We start from the raw sequence: 19315 nt of genomic DNA, 5'->3' as shown, positions 1-19315 counted from the left end.
CCACCCCGCCCAGGGTGCTGTAAAGAGGGGCAGATCTTAGTGACTGTGACTCGTCTGATTTTTAGAGTTGGAATCAGCCCCAAAGTTGGGTCCAAACCCAAGCTTCCAAGAGTTTGAAGCTGTTCGGGATCCAGGGGTCTGACATAAAGAGGGAACTCTGTTCTCTTGGCTCTCAGCTGGAAAATCGCCAAGGCAGGGGCTCCGACCTGGGGGTTGGTTTCAGCCCGTCCCCTGTGAGCACCCTGCAGGATTACAGCAGACAAAACTTAACGGAGAGCTTTGTGATCTATTACCCGTCAACTCTACCAGGGAGCCATGATCAGTGTCCCCTGCAAGCTAAGAACTCAGGTGGCTGCCCGGAAGAGAGTCAAATGCTGCCCAGCTGATTAGCTGAGCACCCACAGTCTGTGTTTCTACTGGTGGTGCACATTGGCACATGCCTCAGTGCACAAAGTAAAATTTATTCTGCACACAGATGGAAGAAATTAGAGGGAACATTGGCCCAGCTCCTCTTTCCCACATGGCTGGGCTGGCGGTCGGAGCATGTCTCCGCTGAACAGCACCATGGGCTCCGATTTCCAAACAGGCTCGCTGCCCATAGCAGGGGGCAGGTTGAAGCCACTCAGTGATTTTCAAAAGAGCGAGTTGCCGAGGGCTGAAAATCCAGCCACTCTTCCGGGGCTGGAAAAGCTCTTTTGGAAAACCTGGCCATCGAAAGTGGAGGTCGAGCCCTGGTCAAAGCTCTGACCCACGGGCATCGCGCCGGAGGGTGGCGTATAAGTGGAGCACTCCCGGAGAGCGGGACTATGGGTTCCTTCTTGCGGTGCATTGCTTGCTCCCATTTTTAACCACGACCCTTCTCGTGACCACGGCAACAAAGGGCTCATTCTGCGCACAGATTTTTTAACAGACTCGCTGCCTTGCCCCTGCTAGAAAGAAGAGCGCAGCTCAGCGGCCCCCCAGGGCGTTTTTTCAAGCAAAGCCAGCGATGCGATCCTGCTCCCAAACGACATTCATCTGCTGCGCCAGGGACCAAACCCAGGCTTGGCAGGAGCGGAGCCAATGGCTTAGAGAGGCGCAGAGGCAGACACGAGGCGCGTGAGACTAAGTGGGGAGGAGATGACCCTTCCCTTGGCTTCAGACTCCGTCGGTACCAGGCCGAGCTGGCACCCACTCTCCTCTGCGCCGGGGGAGGTGCCCACACACGGCCCGGTGGCGCTTCCGTTTGCCAAAGACAAGGCTGAAACATGCCCCACGTAGACGGCGGCCTGCCTGTTGAGAGGCCCTGTCTCCCACACGCAGAACACTGCTCGTTGCAACCAGGAGAGGGTCCTGAGCAAAAGCCTAACGGCTACGCTGACTCGTACAAAGGCCGTCAAGGCCCCCACCCAAGCGCTAGGCCGCACTCAAAGTCACAGGTTGGCCTGACGCTCGGTCTGCTGCGCCCTGCTTCCTCCCGATGCTCCAAGCAGGAGGGGCCAGCAGGCAGGGGCGTCTCCACGAGGCGCCCCCAGCTTCGGACCCCAGCCCGGCTCCTTTTTCTGAACTCATCCAAATCCGTGGCCCTGGGGGATACGTGGCGCTATCCATCTGAAGGGTCGTATCGGGCGTGATAACTGGTCCCTCCATTTACGGGAGCATTTCAGAGACCGGAACGTTATGTCCCTGCTGTAGAATTCCCTCCCCTAGAGGGAGGGAACAGAACAGGGACTCCTCCTCATGTGACCCCTCTCCTATCACCCATTCCCAGCCTCTGACAAACAGAGGCTAGGGACACCATTCCTACCCATCCTGGCTAATAACCACTGATGGACCTAACTCCTATGAATCTATCTAGCTCTTTTTGGAACCCTGTTCAAGTCCTGGCCTTCTCAACATCCTCTGGCAAGGAGTTCCACAGGTTGATTGTGCACTGAGTAAAGAAAAACTTCCTTTTGTTTGACTCCCTCAGCACCGGATGTTGGCCCAATAGAAGGGATTCCCTCACCCACCTCGTCTCTCATCTCCTGGAACCGACACAGCTACTGCACTCGCCTATGGCAAGGTTGTCGTTTTCTATTAAACTCCGGAGGGCTAGAATTGTTGCCATCGTCCTCATTTGTCTGACATTAAATTCCACTGGATTTTTGCATAATTGTGTCGATTTGCATGGTCTTTTGGGGATACGAATGGGAAGATCGGTTGGTTGGTTGAACATAAAAACAGTCATACTGGCTCAGACCAACGGTCCACCCAGCCCAGTGTCCTGTCTGCCAACAGTCGCCAATAGCAGATGCCCCAGAGGGAGGGAACAGAACAGGGACTCCTCATGTGACCCCTCTCCTATCACCCATTCCCAGCCTCTGAGAAACAGAGGCCAGGGACACCATTCCTACCCATCCTGGCTAATAGCCACTGATGGACCTAACTCCCATGAATCTATCTAGCTCTTTTTGGAACCCTGTTCAAGTCCTGGCCTTCTCAACATCCTCTGGCAAGGAGTTCCACAGGTTGATTGTGCACTGAGTAAAGAAAAACTTCCATTTGTTTGTTTTAAACCTGCTGCCAATTCATTTCATTTGCTGACCCCTCATTTTTATGTTATGGGAATAAGTAAATAACTTCCCCTCATTCACTTTTTCCACACCAGTCATGATTTTATAGACCTCTATCCTATCCCCCCTTAGTATCCTCTTTTTGAAAACTGAAAAGTCCAAGTCTTTTTAATTTCTCTTCATATGGGACCTGTTCCAAACCCCACATCATTTTTCTTGCCCTTTTCTGAATCTTTTCCAATGCCAATATATCTTTTTTCGAGATAAGGCAACCACATCTCTATGCAGTATTAAGATGTTGGTTGGTTGGTTGGCTGGAGATTTTTACTATTCTTTTTGTGGAATAGGGCTGGGCTACTAGATTTGAGGTTTTATCAGTGAAGTGCATTTTTAACTTGATTTGGTTTATTAACCGATCCGTTGTTTTACAACAGAAATCTTATAAAGCTTGTTTTGCAACTTAACTAAAACTGAACAGTACATTCACAAATACGCAATTATCAATTGGCCTACAAATCCCTAAAACTGTAATGATGAGACCTTTCGCTATCTCATGTTTAGGTCCAAACTCCTGTTTTTCTTATTTAGATGAATAACCTGGCCATTAGTTATCCTATCAAACCTACACAATATTAAGCTTTTCTCCTTTTTCTTCCTATTTTCCTTATTTTACGGTCTTAGTTTTGCTAATATTGAATGGGTTTCTCCTTCCATAATATTCAAAGAAAGTTCTCAAATTGTCAGGTTTAGTGACAGCGATACCTCCAGCAAACTCCAAAAAGTTCCACCAGATTTCTAACTACAGGAGTGAGCCTTTTTCTTTCTCCTTTCTAAAACTCTGCCGGGATGAGTTACTTTTTCTAATGCCAGAATTTCTCACACTTTTTGATACCAGCCAATTAAGATAAGGGGGTTACTCCTCTTCCACCATCTTGCTATGGAAATTCTAACAGCAACCAGGAGATGAGTGATCAATTCTTTAGGGCTTTTGTAAGATGCAGCGTCTGAAGGACCATTTAACAAAACCACAACGGGCATGTCTACACGAGGCAATTATTTCTAAATAACTAAATACGAAATAACTCCTGAAATAACAAAATCAAACAGCGTGTCCTCACTGCGGGGGAATCTCAAAATTAGTCTGAGGCAGGCTCTATTAATTTGGATACACTACTTCGACTGAGAGCCCCAGGAAACACTGGGGAGTAACTACTTCGAATGACTCTGGGTAGGAGCGATTCCAAAATAGCAGCAGTGGAGTGTCCACACGAGTGTTATTTCAAAGTAAGCATTGTTCTCCGAGAAAAGCAGGAGTCCAGATTTCAAAATAACCAGTGTGGACGTTCCACCTGTTATTTTGAAATAAAGATGGGGGGTTATTTTGAAATAACTCCCTATTGTAGACCTGGGCTAGGGGATTATCTGACAGCTGAGACCAATTTTTCCTATATGGAGTGTCCCATGGCTTTCCAAAATGTCTTAATTTTGGGACTAGCCCACCATGTATGCGTCTAGTCCTCTACATTCTTTCCAATAGATCACCCACTCCTGTACCATAAATGTCTTTAACTGTAAGGGGAGTTGGGTGCCGTTCATCAAAAAAATAATATAATTGTCTTTTATTGAGGTGGAAGGACAATCACTCCATGTTTCTGTTGAAGGGATTCACCCTCAGGAGACCCGATGAGGCCAGGGCCTGACCATAGCGAGGAACGCCTGGAAAGATTTCATCTTGGAAAAGAGCCGTTCGGCCGGAATGGACTCCCCCAAGCGGAGCACCCCCCTTTTTTTTCCCAACCCTCCCTCAAAGTTCTGCAGAGCTCTGACTGCCCTCCCCCCCAAAGAGTTCTGATCCCCGAAAAAGAGACGAGCCAGAGACTCCAGGAAGGGGGATTTGGTTACCACTATTGATTTTACATGGAAGCTTTGTCAGAAGCTGGGAATGGGGGACAGAGGAGAGATCACGGGAGGATTCCCTGTTCTGTTCCCTCCCGCTGGGGCACCTGGCCTTGGCCGCTGTCGGCAGACAGGACACGGGGCTAGAGGGGCCGTTGGTCTGACCCTGTCTGTCCTCTCTTATGTTCGCATGTTCTTACACAGCTAGGCTATGTCTAGACCGGCATGATTGTCCGCAAATGCTTTTAACGGAAAAGTTTTTCCGTTAAAAGCACTTGCGGAAAAGAGCGTCTAGATTGGCACAGAGGCTTTTTTGCAAAAGCACTTTTTGTGGAAAAGCATCTGTGCCAATCTAGACATGGTTTTGTGCAAGAAAGCCCCGATCGCCATTTTCGCCATCGGGGCTTTTTTGCGCAACGCAGTTTTTAACTGTCTACACTGGCCCTCTTGCGCAAAAACATTTCCGGAAAAGGGCTTTTGGCCAAACGGGAACGTCAAAGCATTTGCGCAAGAAGCACTGATTTCGGACAGTAGAACGTCAGTGCTTTTGCACAAAATCAAGCGGCCAGTGTAGACGGCTGGCAAGTTTTTGCGGAAAAACTTGCCAGTCTAGATGCAGTCCTAGAATGCTATGGCAGAGAGTGGCAGGACGATATTCTGAGACACACCAGTATTAGATCTGGAACATCCCAGAATCTGGAGGGTGCCTCGGATTAGCGCATGGTGAACGACAAAAGGCTGGAACCAGCCGCTCGAGGCATTTCAGAGCCCGCCTGCTCTGGAAGTCTTGCGAGATCAGTTTCCTGTGTGAAATTCACTAACAGGCACCGTAGCCTCAGCAGGGATGGCCTGTTTCCCTGTGTGGGTCTAGCATTTCTTGGCCACATTTCTTGGCCACAGCCTGGCAAGGAAACACCCAGTTCTGCACGGCACTGAGAACACTCCTTCCCATGAAGGTTGTGATGACGTGTTGGGGTTCCTCCAGATCCTGCACCCCCGTAGCAACAAGAACAGACTCCCCCAGCCAGTAGAGTAGAGTGGGTTTATTGCTTCTCCAGGATACAGCACAGCATAGACATGATGTGGTTACAGGAGTCAGAATGCTTCAGACCCCTTAGGTTAGGGGGAGTCCATCACCCCCTCAACCCCCTCAACCCAGGCTGTTCCCTTCATGTTTCCCAGCCAGCAATGGACCCTTCCCCCAACACTCACTTCTTTTGTTCCATCCCTTCCATTAATGGAGATTGCCTATCTCCTAGACTGGACTTTGAGAGGTCATTGAGTCCAGTCCCCTGCCTTCACAGCAGGACCAAGTACCATCCCTGACAAATTTTTGCCCCCAATTCCCAAATGGCCTCTGCAAGGATTGAACTCAAAACCCTGGGTTTAGCAGGCCAATGCTCAAACCACTGAGCTATCTCTCCCCCTCCACCCTGTTTCCTTGCTAACTGGTAGAACCAGTTCAGTCACTGTCATGGGGGCCCTCAAGACGCCCCCCGCTAAGCCGTGCTTACAGACAGAGGCCAGTAGGGGTCATCCACAGCCCACGCACAGCAACCAACAAGGTACCGACACTTCATCACACAGGTGAACGGAGATGAAGGGGATTTTCAGAGCTTGCCGGATCGAGGGCTTAGCTCCGCAGGAAGCTTCCGCGGCGAAGCCAGAAACCGTGCAAATCTCAGTTCAACGTTGGGAGTTGACGATCCCACAGGAGACCCCATCTTCACTGCGGGGGACACTTCCCATGAGCGGTGCAGAATCCGCCGTAACCGTCTTCCATCTGAATGCTCGTGGGCTCCTCCGGAGTGGCTAAAAATGACTCTTATTTGGCCCGTGGCGAAAGGCAGGCGTGGAGGCCGGCTGCAGACGCAGACTTGCTCTCGGTTCTGATCCACGCCCGAGCTACGGCTATCAAACCTGGACCTCAAACGCCTCCCGAGTTGGAAGGGCTCCGGGCTGGGGTCCGTGCGGTGGCAGCCCCCCGCCGTGCTGGCCGAATGCCGAGGCTTGGAGCGGTTCACTGTCGATCCCTCTTTCCTCTCCCCTCGCCCCCTACTGCTCTCCGGTCCTAAATAAAATGACTGGTTGTTCTCCCCAGTCCTGGCTGGAACAGCATGCTGGGGAGCGGTGGCGGGGGGTGTCTTGTGGCGCCAGTGGTGACAGGGTGCGGCAAACAGAATAATTGTTTGCCCATGACGAGCCACCACATCTAAACGGGATTCGTTTTTGCCCTCGACACGGTTGCGCGATGCCAAGGCGTTCTGCACACACAGCAGCGGAGCCTCCCCGCCCTGCGCCGCATTAGCCTAACGAGGAGCAGGCTGCGGGGTTGGCTTCGAGAAGGAACCGTCTGTCGCCTGATGCGGCGCGTCAGCCTCCCGGCTGCTGCTTCAGCCCCCGCGTGCCGGAGCTTTGTAGAGATCAGCTGGAAAAAATCAACCGAGCGCGGCGCTGACAGATCCGCAGAGATAGGGGCGGCGCAGATGCAAATGAAACAGACACACACACAGGCACACGCGCGCGGTGCGTGCCAAGGGCCTGACTCCACATCGCTGCAAACCTCCGGCTGTCACTCACACTGCACAGGGAGCAGCGTTTGCCCGACGCGGGGAGGAAACGGCTGCGCCCGGACATCGGGCAGGGCCCGATCCACAGCACGGGTGCAGCGATGGCTAGTTATCACTTCTCCGGCTCGGCGGCAGGCCGGAAGGGCCGCGTTCGGGACCGGCACCTGCTCCTGAAGACAACAGCCGAAAGCCCGCTGACGCCAGCCAGGTGGAACTGGACCTTGCAGGTGTGTCTACAGTGTAGACATAACCATGATTTAATTGTATGCTTGCAGTTAATCCCCTCCCCCCCCATCACCCCACACACACAAAGAAAGACTTTTCAAAGTTACCCAGGGCTCCTCAGCATGTGTGTCTATTGTGGCAGGGCGCCGATCGCGCCCCTGGGGTCCCGCGCTTCCTGGTGGATTTTTAGTGCACCTCCGAGGCGCGTGGTGACTCTCCCGCTGCCTCGTCACCCCCACAGGCGAGGGTCCCTGCTTAACGAGCCATTTTCATCACAGGCGAGTCAGTAGCGTGGGGGGAAAACTCTTCCGTGGTCCTAAGCTCCCCTTGCTCCCCGGGGGTGGCCCAGCGGGCGGGGGAGGGCTGGGGGGACCCGGTCCCGCCCACTTAGTCTGCGTTCCGGCTCAGGGCCCTAAGTGGGGCTCCTGCCCTTGTCCCCACAGACTAGCAGCCTCCTCCTGGCTCGCTTCCTCAGCTGCTCCCACGCTACCTGCTCCTGGCATCTTGGGGAGAACTTCTCCCGCCTGTGGCCGGCAGTTCTCCCCCACGCTGCCCTGCCTCCGCTCTGGTCCATGGCTCCTCTCCCTGCCCCTCCTGAGGGGAAGCCTTTTGTAGGGGCCCAGCAGGCTCTACGGGGCTGCAGGTGCCCCATTTGCCTGCTGCCAGGGCCGGCTCGAGCCATTCATGCGCCCCGGGCAGCAGGCACGCGACGCATGCACATCCCCGCCCCCGGCGCGCTGTGTGCCTGATTGCAGCTCTAAGGGGCGCCGCGCGGCCCCCGGCCCTGAGCGCACAGTGCCCCTTACAGCTGCCATTAGGCGCCCCCCATAGGTTAGTGCCCCAGGCAGGTGCCCAGCTAGCCCCGCTCCTTAATCCGGCCCTGCCCTTGCTGCGGGCTGGCTTTGAATGAGTCTCAGGTGCCCGCCAGTCTTAATCGCTGGCAGCCGTCTCTGGCCACCCACGCAGGGAACAGGGATCCACTCGTCCAACCACCAGCAGCCCGGCTCCCCATCAAACTCCTGCAGCCCGCTGCCTTCGGTCTGCCACACTCTGTGTGTGGATGTCTGTCTAGGGAATCCCTGAAGTTTCTCTCTCCCCAGTAAGCTGGAGGCGTGGAAGCATGCAAACGAATGGAGGGTGGAAAATCAGGTTGAACTGGATAAACAGTGAAACACGGGGCTAACACTGCATTTTACCTATTCAGCAGGGTGGACGGGGACAGGAGGGTCAGGGTTCCTCTCCTGGCCCCACACCACAGCTCCTGGCCCCCATGCGGGGGCTGCCGCAGCTACTCCTACCAGCAGCCCCACATGGAGGTCCCCTGGCCCTAACCCTAAGTTGTCCAGGACACAACCAACTTCACAGCCATTGAAGGTGCACACAGCGCAGAAGGATACGATCTATTAACGTTGATTCGTATCTGCTTCATTTTAACTACCCAATCTTCAGATACTTGCTGATTCCCTCTGCTCTCTAACTCCCACCCTCTTCCTTTTTCTTCCCTCCTTCCTCCCCTTCCCCTTTCCTATTTATTTTGGGTGTGCGCATCCTAAACTCATCGCTCCGGTCATCTGAAGAAGTGGGCCGTGCCCATGAAAGCTCATGACCCCATCTACATGTTCTGTTAGTCTTTAAAGTGCTACCAGACCATTGGTTGGGTTTTTTTGTAACAGGCTAACTCGGCTACCCCCTGAAGCTCCTACGTTAAGAGTGATGCTCACTGCGTCACTATCTAATTGGTTACCTGTTAACAGCCCTCACAGAGAGCTGCACAACAAACGTTAAACGTGGTTCTAGGGAAAAATTTCATTTTCTCGATTTAAAAAAAAAATCAGATTTTTCAATGAACATTAAAATCCCAGCATTGACGTGTCTATTTTCCAAAAATTATTCTGAGTTTTAGGGGTGCTTCTTGCTTCCTTTTTTCCTCCTCCACGCCCTCCCCCACCCGATTTTTCAGTAGCAAAATGAAAAAAAGACGTGCGGAGAAAGAAAAAAGGACAAGAGAGCATGGGGGGGGTGAAAAAGGAGGGGGAAATGGAAATGAACTAGCAACACTTTTTTCAGTTTTTTCCACTGCAAAAAATCAGATGAAATTGCAAAGGAATGAATTTTTTCTTGGAATGTTTGTGGGGGGAAAAGACATTTTCATACCCAAAAAAGTCTGAACAAAAACTCCTGCGCTCCTGGGGATAGTCTTACGAAGCCCACCACAAATGAAGGGGGAAATGGCCGACCCACAGAGACATTTCAGAGATTGGCCCCCAAGACAAAGATCCAGGAGCGGCACCAACTCCACGCCCGGGCCTTGAGGGCATGTTGGGCAGTTCATCTTTGAGGAACTGCTGTGCCTGTTGGCTCTGTCAATGGGGCTGGAGGTCGGGGGGGACTCCACACCCGGGCCATGAGGCTCTGTCAATGGGGCTGGAGGTCAGGGGGGACGCCACGCCTGGGCCTTGAGGCTCTGTCAATGGGGCTGGAGGTCGGGTGGGACGCCACGCCTGGGCCTTGAGGCTCTGTCAATGGGGCTGAGGGTCAGGTGGGTCCACGCCTGGGCCTTGAGGCTCTGTCAATGGGGCTAGAGGTCGGGTGGGTCCACCCCCGGGCCTTGAGGCTCTGTCAATGGGGCTGGAGGTCGGGTGGGTCCACGCCCAGGCCTTGAGGCTCTGTCAATGGGGCTGGAGGTCGGGTGGGTCCACGCCCGGGCCTTGAGGCTCTGTCAATGGGGCTGGAGGTCGGGTGGGTCCACGCCCGGGCCTTGAGGCTCTGTCAATGGGGCTGGAGGTCGGGTGGGTCCACGCCCGGGCCTTGAGGCTCTGTCAATGGGGCTGGAGGTCGGGTGTGTCCACGCCCGGGCCTTGAGGCTCTGTCAATGGGGCTGGAGGTCGGGTGGGTCGACGCCCGGGCCTTGAGGCTCTGTCAATGGGGCTGGAGGTCGGGTGGGACGCCATGCCCGGGCCTTGAGGCTCTGTCAATGGGGCTGGAGGTCGGGTGGGTCCACGCCCGGGCCTTGAGGCTCTGTCAATGGGGCTGGAGGTCGGGTGGGTCCACGCCCGGGCCTTGAGGCTCTGTCAATGGGGCTGGAGGTCGGGTGGGTCCACGCCCGGGCCTTGAGGCTCTGTCAATGGGGCTGGAGGTCGGGTGGGTCGACGCCCGGGCCTTGAGGCTCTGTCAATGGGGCTGGAGGTCGGGTGGGTCCACGCCTGGGCCTTGAGGCTCTGTCAATGGGGCTGGAGGTCGGGTGGGTCGACGCCCGGGCCTTGAGGCTCTGTCAATGGGGCTGGAGGTCGGGTGGGACGCCACGCCCGGGCCTTGAGGCTCTGTCAATGGGGCTGGAGGTCGGGTGGGTCCACGCCCGGGCCTTGAGGCTCTGTCAATGGGGCTGGGGGTCGGGTGGGTCCACACCCGGGCCTTGAGGCTCTGTCAATGGGGCTGGAGGTCGGGTGGGTCCACGCCCGGGCCTTGAGGCTCTGTCAATGGGGCTGGAGGTCGGGTGGGTCCACGCCCGGGCCTTGAGGCTCTGTCAATGGGGCTGGAGGTCGGGTGGGTCCACGCCCGGGCCTTGAGGCTCTGTCAATGGGGCTGGGGGTTGGGTGGGTCCACGCCCGGGCCTTGAGGCTCTGTCAATGGGGCTGGAGGTCGGGTGGGTCCACGCCCGGGCCTTGAGGCTCTGTCAATGGGGCTGGAGGTCGGGTGGGTCCACGCCCGGGCCTTGAGGCTCTGTCAATGGGGCTGGAGGTCGGGTGGGTCCACGCCCGGGCCTTGAGGCTCTGTCAATGGGGCTGGGGGTTGGGTGGGTCCACGCCCGGGCCTTGAGGCTCTGTCAATGGGGCTGGAGGTCGGGTGGGTCCACGCCCGGGCCTTGAGGCTCTGTCAATGGGGCTGGAGGTCGGGTGGGTCCACGCCCGGGCCTTGAGGCTCTGTCAATGGGGCTGGAGGTCGGGTGGGTCCACGCCCGGGCCTTGAGGCTCTGTCAATGGGGCTGGAGGTCGGGTGGGTCCACGCCCGGGCCTTGAGGCTCTGTCAATGGGGCTGGGGGTCGGGTGGGTCCACGCCCGGGCCTTGAGGCTCTGTCAATGGGGCTGGAGGTCGGGTGGGCCCACTGGCAGCGGCATGAGAGCCCAGCTCCCGGTGCACTAAAGACTCGAGGGAAAATACTGAGAAGAGATGCCTCCTCAGTAGAAGGCCTGGGGGGCTTCCTCTCCCTCAGCCGTGCTTCCTGACCCCTGCCGGGGCTACGGCCGCCATCTTCTAGCAAAGCAAGGGCCGAACGGCGGCGTTCGTCCCGAGACTGGGAAGATGGCCTCCCCCAGGGCGCGCTGAGCCCGGCCCAAGAAACGGGAACGTTTCCAGGCTGCGGTGAGGGAAGCATCTTGCCGAGGCCACGTCTCCTTCATGCGACTCCCACCCCCGAGGGGAGGCCTGCGTCCCCACCTAGCCCTAGGTCTGCAGGGCGCGCTGGGCCTCGCCACGCAGAACACGCCGGGGCCAAGAGGACCCCTCGCTTAGCGTGCCGGTCAGAAACTCCCCAACGCAGCTGCAGCGTTGTCGCTGTGCCCGCTCCCATAAAGGGCGTTTATAAGAGGAAATATTTCTCCCGGCACAAAGGCAGCAATTGGAATAATAAACCGCCGGCAACATAAAGTTGAGGAATTTCCATTAACGAGAGAAAGAGGGCAATTAACGAAGCGGCTTGGATCACCCGCGTCCCTCTGTTGGCCCAGTCTCCACACGCCAGGCTGAGGCGAGGGCCAGGAAAATGAAAGGCAGCGACTTTAAAAATGGATGAAAGGAAATGCTTTGTTTTGCTTTCTCTACTCAGTATTAGCCTGGGGAACGCTCTGCCACAACATAACGCTGAAGCCAAGAAAGGAGCGGTACTGGTTAAAAAAGAATTAACGAGTGCTTCAGAAGGAGGCAGCGGGGCACAGACCACCCTCTCAGTAATGGGTGGTCAGGAAGAAAACTTGGTCGGTGGGCATGTGATTCCATTCAGTGGTGGGTTTCTTGTCTTTTCGACTGGAGCACTTCTTACCGGCTCCTAGTGGACACAGGATACTGAACGAGACAGACCAGTGGCTGATCCAGCCTGGCAGTTCCTCCGTTCCCAAAACAAGGAACTGTTTGAACCTCTCTCCCAGACTCGAACTCGGCACTCTGCGGTATGGCTTGGAAGAGTTCTGTTCGCTCCTTCCTCGCCCCCGGCCTTTCGCTCTCGCTTCTGGGCTCCCCTGGCTCCCGTGACGCTACTGAGGCCGAACTGGGGACTATCGCTCATCTCCCGCGGAGGTCTGTTCTTCAGAGACCTCCGGCCCAACCTGCTCTCTGTGTAATTAGTAATAACCGCGCCAGGCAGCGAAAAGTCCCTCCGTTCCCAGAAAAGTCCCGCTAACCAGGGCCGGTCCTCAGACTGCCGCAGTAAGATCCACCTCCGCTGGGGGCTTCCTGGAACAGAACTTGGGACAGCTGCCTCTCACGACCTGAATCTTGGCACTCTCCCGAGACGCTCGGCTCCTACTGAAATCAACGGGCACCCGGTACCCTGGCAGGCTGGGAACTTCAGAGCCTTTCAGCTCCAAGTCTGAAGATGCCCTGTGACCTGGGAGACTGTGAGCTGGTCCATCCGCCTTGGGGAATAACCAGCTACCCCCTGCTCATCTCCCTCAGCATTCAGTTTATCGGCCATGTGGACTGGCAACAGAAAGCAATTGGCTTATGAGCTACTGGGGGTGCTCTACAGAGCCACCCCTATTCCCCCACCCCCGGCCTGCAGCCTGCTCTGTCACTAGAGGAGACCATTCTCCTATTCCTCTCTGGGGCCCCGGCTCCCAAATATGCCTGGAACCCTCGTTTGTAACCCTGGGAATCTGGGCCAGTCGTCTGACGTTGCCTCGTTACACCTAACGATCCCCAGCACTCCAGGCGGCTCAGAGCAGGGCTGGCTGGCGGCTCCCTGGCCCTGACGGGGGTTGCCCACCAGCATTCTATTTGTTTCCCATTGTGTGCGGAATAAATTGTGTTCCCTGCACTGAAGCATGTGCAGATGTGCACCACCCGGAGAAGCACATGCTGCCGGCTGGGGCGCTCGGCTAATCAACTGGCATTTGTCTTGGGTGGCCACCCAAGTGCTCAGCTGACAGGGAACGCTGCTGGCCACCCTGTGACAGGGCCCTTTCCTCGCTGAGGCAGCATTTGGCTTCGGGTGGCTTGCAAACAAGCGAGAGGAACTGGGGAACCAGGCGGGGAGATCTATGGGGGGAAAGGCAGGATGTCACAGCCCCTGAAGCGGGGGTTCTCAGAATCAAAAAGAGACCAATTGCTTCAAATACAGCCACAGACCCACTCCGTAGGGCCACGAACCTCCCGACCCTTCCCATCGGCCGTGATCCCAGGACCACCGGCTCTTCCCTCCCAGCCCGCCGTTCCTATCTGCATGGCGGAGAGCAAAGCTGCCCCCAGTTTGGGGCAGGGGGGTATTTTAACCCACGGCCGGCAGCAAAGAGAACCCGCAGGGCAAGTCTGTATCACAGAGAAACCCCGTGGAGCTCGGGGACCCCGTGTCCTGGGGCACAGCGCAGTGGGCGGGCTGCTGTGTTTGGATGCACTCCCCCGCCAGCTGCGCTCCGTCTCATTAGGAGGCAGCCCCCGGCCTTCCAGCTTGGGCCGCCCTCCCGTGAAATCGAAACGGGCTGCCAGCAGCATGGACTAGACCTGGCCCCGCGTGTGCCAAGGAACAGGGGGAGGGGTGTCAGAAAAGAGGGTTTCAACAACAAAAAAAACCAAAATCTTTCATGTCCCTGAAAGTGTTTCAAAGCAAAAAGTTTCACAACTAATTAACTAACTAAACTAACTAATTCAACTAACTAACCTAACTCACTTTCTTTTTGTAATTGGTACTTTTGGGGGGAGGGGGCTTTCCATATGGTGGGTTCCCCCCTTTCTATCCGTTTCCCAATTTCGGCCAGTTGGAAAACCGTTCAGAGCAGCACTTTCACTTTTAAAAGCCCCTTTTCCCTCACTTATCTGTGTTACATTACAAACAAACGCATTTTCTCCCCTCCACCTGCTTTCACGCCACAGGGCGCGCCTGCGCGGCCGCGCACAAAACTTTCTTCTCCCACCCACCTCCTCTGGATCACCGCACGGCAGGAGGCTGTTCCGGTAGGCGGGGGGCCGGCTGAGACGGTGCGGTGAGGGAGCCGCTGGGGCGGGGAGCCGGGACCTGCCGCAACCATGTGGCCGAGGCAGGGGGATGCCTGCTCTGGTGGCCAGGGCTGCCACGTGACGGGGGCGGACTGGGGCTGCCACATGGCAGGGAGGGGGCCGGGAACAGGACCTGCCCCGTGGGGGGGAGGGGGTCTGCTTTGATGGCCGGGAACTTGTGTGTGTTAATAAAGTGGGTGTCATGGTGGCACACATCCAAACCAGCGCATATCATCTCAATATTGGTGCACAAGCCAAAACTCCCTCCACTCATGGTTGGAAAATCTTAGCGGGACCCCTGCCCTCCACCTCTTCCCTTATTCCCCTTTTCGTAATATTTCTTCAGGTGGGAAGTAGTAACAGAGAGCAGGGAAAATGCAGGGGAAACCTAATTTCGCCCATTTCCAAATTTCCCAGCAGGAAAATCCGATTGTCCGCATGGGATTATTACAAGAGGGGATTTTCCCCACGAGAACTTTGACAGGGAAATTCCCGGTTCTCTGGCCAGCTCTAGTGAAAACCTTCATCTGTTTTAATTCCAAAGTCTTTGGAAGCACAGAGAACAATTTCTCCAGTTCGCCCCAGCGCAGGCCGGAGCCTCTCCTGGGAGAGCCACCCTTGTGGGGTGTCATACGCAGTCAAGGGTTAAGTCCGTCCAGTGGAGTAACAGGACAGACAGCAAGCACCCCACATCCCAGGCAACCACTGTGCTCGCAGATTCCTATGTAACCCACACCCGTAGGCTACGTCTACACTCGCGGCTTCTTGCGCGAGTAATATGCAAATGAGGCTAAGCGTGGAATATCGCCGAGCCTCATTTGCATACCTAACGAGCCACCATTTTTTTCAGAAGAGGCTCTTGCGCAAGAAGGAGCATCTACACGGCCCCTTCTTGCGCAAGAAAAACCCTCTTGCGCAAGAGCCTCTTCTGAAAAAAATGGTGGCTCATTAGGTATGCAAATGAGGCTCGGCGATATTCCACGCTTAGCCTCATTTGCATATTACTCGCGCAAGAAGCTGCGAGTGGAGACATAGCCCGAGTGTGGTTCCCACACAGTGGCACCTAGATCACAGCAACAGTTAAGACCAAGAGACCTCTACAGCACGGGCTGGGAGCCAGCTGGCTTTTTGCTCAGCGGGTAGCAGCTCCTCTACTCAGCTCCAGCGGTCCCAGGTTCAAATCCACCTGGTGGTGGTTACACTGGACATGACCTTCTGAAATGCTAGTCAAGAAGCTCCCTGACCGGATCATTTTGGGCCTTCGACCTGAATTGCGAAGGCCACACTTGAGAGAAAATGCTAAAGCCACCCAACGCACTCCCCAGGTGCTGTGCCAACACCCAATGTTCTGTGGGGTTCCCAAAGGGAGCCTTTAGGACCGACCCACCCGTAGCTAACACAGACCTCCTGCCCATCCCCATTGCCTGTTCTCTGGCTTGGTGGCACGGAAACCGCTGTTCTTTATGCATACACGAACGCTTCGTTTTACGGGAACCCGTCTCAGCACCGTTACACTGGAGAGGGAGGCGCAAGAAGCAGCTGTCGGTAAGCGGAGAGCTAGTTAGCACGTACCGGAGGGAGACACTTTGGAGGGGTTGTTTGGGGGAAGTGGCCCAGGGAAAAAGCTGCCAAGTCGAACAACCTTGACTGCTGCTACTTTAGGGGCCCGGGGCCAGAACCCGGAGTAGCAGGCAGGCCCAGGTTCCGTCCAAACTTCCGTCCCTCCCACCAACACAGAGCCTTTCCCGAGAAGGGAGACCAGCGCTATTGGGGGGACTAGCCATGGACTAGCCTGGGATGAGTCCGGCTCACTGGACCCTGCCTCCTGTAAGAGAAAGGGGTTGTGGATAGGACCATAGCAAGTCTCTGAGACTAAAATTATCCACCAGCAGCGCAAGGCCCATGGGGCCCGGCCAGAACTTTGCCACAAGAGGTACCGTCCCACCGCAGCATGGCTGGCCGGGGGGAAGGGCTTTCCAGCCTCAAGCGTCTGTGCAGCACGCACGGCTCTTTAACGGAGGCCGCGAGGAGTCTGCGGGATTGGCAGAGCAGGCGCTCTGCACACCAAAGGGGGGAAAGCCGGAGCCGATTCAAACGCTCTGCTGACCTTCCTGGAACCCCTCCTCCGGGGGGTTTCTTCGCCCTGTGCCTCAGGCCCCCAGGGTGTCAACGCCCGCAGCCAAGCAGGCCAAACGGCTGTGGAGCTGGGACGCCGCGGGCGCGGGAGCTGAACCCAGAGAGGGCGCCCTCTGGAGACCACGGTCTTCTCGCCCACGGGCGCGCGGCTGGCACGGCGGCACGCCGGGATGGAGACCCACCGCCTGCTTCCGAGGGGTGCAGTGACCCCCCGGCTGTGCTCCACCAGCAGGAGCTGTCAGTCTGGGGCCCCCGCTTGGGAGAGGTGCAGCAAGGAGAGGGAGCCGGCAACAAGGATCACCACTAACTCCTAAGCGGTGTCCTAAAGACATCCAGAAGGACTAGCCAGGGGCAGAGGGAGGCCTCGTGCTCCGGCGTAGTCCCCAGCTCTGCCCTGGCCTCCCCGTGGGACGCCAGCAGCTGAGCTTCTTGGAGGGGCAAAGCCGCCAGCGTCTGGCTCCCCAGCTCAGGGGGTCCATTCTTTGGGGCAGAGCAAGGCTCTTCCTAGGTGCGCCCACGGCCCCCGGCACGGCGGCGCCAGGCTCTTTGGAGGGACCCTCGATCAGCCAGCGCAGGGCGGTAAGGAGCAGTGTCGGCTGCGCTAGCTCTTTACTGCAAAGCAACCACCGACCGCTACCAAGGGGAACGGTGCTGTAGGGTGGCCAGAAAGTCCAGCCGAAAAGGCCACCTGACACCCAAAGCATCATCCGCACCAGCCCCTCTTCACTTGGGGCCACCTCCGACCTGCATCGGGCTGTTGTCGCCCCCAGCCCTGGCAACACAGGCCCGGGTTACCCGCGCAGGGCATGGCAGGAGGGGAAGTAGCAAGCGACAGGGTGGAGGGGGGAAGAGGAGTGGATGGGGCGGAGACTTGGGGGCAGAGGCGGGGCAGGGGTGTGGCTTTGGGAGAAAGAGGAGCAGGGGTGTGGCTTTGGGAGGAAGAGGCGGGGCAGGGGTGTGACTTTGGGAGAAAGAGGAGCAGGGGTGTGGCTTTGGGAGGAAGAGGCGGGGCAGGGTGTGGCTTTGGGAGAAAGAGGAGCAGGGGTGTGGCTTTGGGAGGAAGAGGCGGGGCAGGGTGTGGCTTTGGAGGAAGAGGCGGGGCAGGGTGTGACCTTGGAGGGAAGAGGCGGGGCAGGGGTGTGGCTTTGGGAGGAACAGGAGGGGCAGGGGAGTGTCCGGTTTTTGAATATTACCAAAGTGGCACGCCGTGTGCACGAGACGAGGGATAATACGGCACAGGGAGCAGGTCGGCTGCTGCAGCAGCCAGGCTCAGCATCGATTTTCAATGGCTGACGATAACCCAACTCCAGAGCTGGCTGCTCCCCTGTGAGCTCCCAGGCCCGCCCCAGGCATGAGGGGGTCTTCAGTTCTGAGCGAGCGCAGGGGAGCGCCACTTTCGCCCTACGCCTGCCCAACACTGCCCGGAAGAAGCAGCTGGAAGCCTTTTTAACTGGCCTGCTGGCTCCCTATTGGTCAGCGTCTCCTCCCAGCCCTTCTAGGCCTGCCGAGGACAAGTCTCACTGGTAGCCCGGCCCAAGTGGGGTTTCCTTAAGTAGGGGGCGCTGGCGTTCCAATGGCTCCAGCAGGGGGCACAAAAGGCCTATGGACCCCACCACCTGCCTCGTGTTCGACTGGAGGGAAGACCGAGGCGGCCGGGTTCCTTTGTCCTGCTCCGGGGGGCTGACCCCCGCCCCTACCCAGAGACGGAAGCTGCGAAAGGAAAGGTCGTTTATCGGGGGCAACGTGCCACGTTGCAGGGCCGGTACAGCGCCCAATCCATCACAGAGCCCCGCCCCCGCGCCAAGCGACCCCCCTGGATTCAGCTGCCCACGTGACGGAGACGCCTACTTCCGTTCTCCCGCCGCCACGCCGTCCCTACCTGGACAGGAATCAACGGCTCCTTGTCGTCAATATCGACGAGCACGTCGTCTCGGGGGGTGAGGCTCAGCTCATCTGCAATGAGAAGACGGGCGGCTCGAACTCGGAAAGGGAGGGGCCACGAAGCCTGGAAGCTGTAGACAGCAGTCCCCAACCTTTTGAAGCATGAGATCACTTGTTGAATTGAAGCACAATCCAGGATCAACCTCAACCCCCAATCCCCTGGCCCCGCCTCCTTCCCACCCCTTCTCTGAGGCGCTGCCCCTGCTCACTCCATCCTCCCTCCCCCATCCTCACTCGCTTGTATCAGGCAGGGTGCAGGGGTGCAGGTGGGGCTCGGGACTGGGGCCAGGGTTTGGAATGCGAGCTCCAGCTGGGCACCGCTTACCACAGGGGCTAAAACAAGCTCACCCCAACCCTGACCTGAACCACTCCCAAAAGCAGCCAGCATACTCTCTTCATCTCTGCCCCCCTCTGCTCTGTGGATATGGGGTACAAGGTGGAGGGAGGGACACCCTGACATCAGGGTGAGGGGCACCTCCAAGGCAGAGGGCAGGAGCAGCACGGCAGTGCTGAGAGGGGCAGATGAAGTGCCGGCACTTGACAGCCTCCTGGCCAAACATGTCAGGGTCACCTGTCAGAGGTTCCAAGATCGACCAGTAGATCCCGATCGACAGGTTGGTGACCCCTGCTGGGCCAGTCTTTCCAATGCCAAGAGAGCTTTTTGGAGATGAGGCCACCACGTCTGTTCGCAGTATCCAAGCTGCATGCGTCCCATGGTTTTATACAGACGCAATACGATATTCTCTACCTTATTCTCTATCCTTTTTTTGACGCTTCCTAACATGGTTTGCTTTGCTGACTGCCGCGGCG

At 56.8% G+C, this 19315-nt stretch overlaps 1 protein-coding gene across 14 annotated transcripts in view; it reads right to left on the bottom strand.

The window, feature by feature from the left end:
- DYSF (dysferlin) overlaps positions 1-19315 on the bottom strand; it is a 269126-nt gene that overhangs the window by 68436 nt on the left and 181375 nt on the right. For all 14 annotated transcript variants that reach the window (XM_075931052.2, XM_075931053.2, XM_075931051.2 and 11 more), the window contains one exon: positions 18444-18517. In XM_075931052.2, coding sequence (XP_075787167.2) covers positions 18444-18517 — 74 coding nt within the window. The remainder of the gene's footprint in view (positions 1-18443; positions 18518-19315) is intronic.

Source organism: Pelodiscus sinensis, chromosome 4 (assembly GCF_052426305.1).
Source record: "Pelodiscus sinensis isolate ZL-2025 chromosome 4, ASM5242630v1, whole genome shotgun sequence".
Classification (NCBI taxonomy): Eukaryota; Metazoa; Chordata; order Testudines; family Trionychidae; genus Pelodiscus; species Pelodiscus sinensis.
Note: the sequence above shows the minus strand (reverse complement) of the source record. Positions and strands in the feature narration are given on the sequence as shown.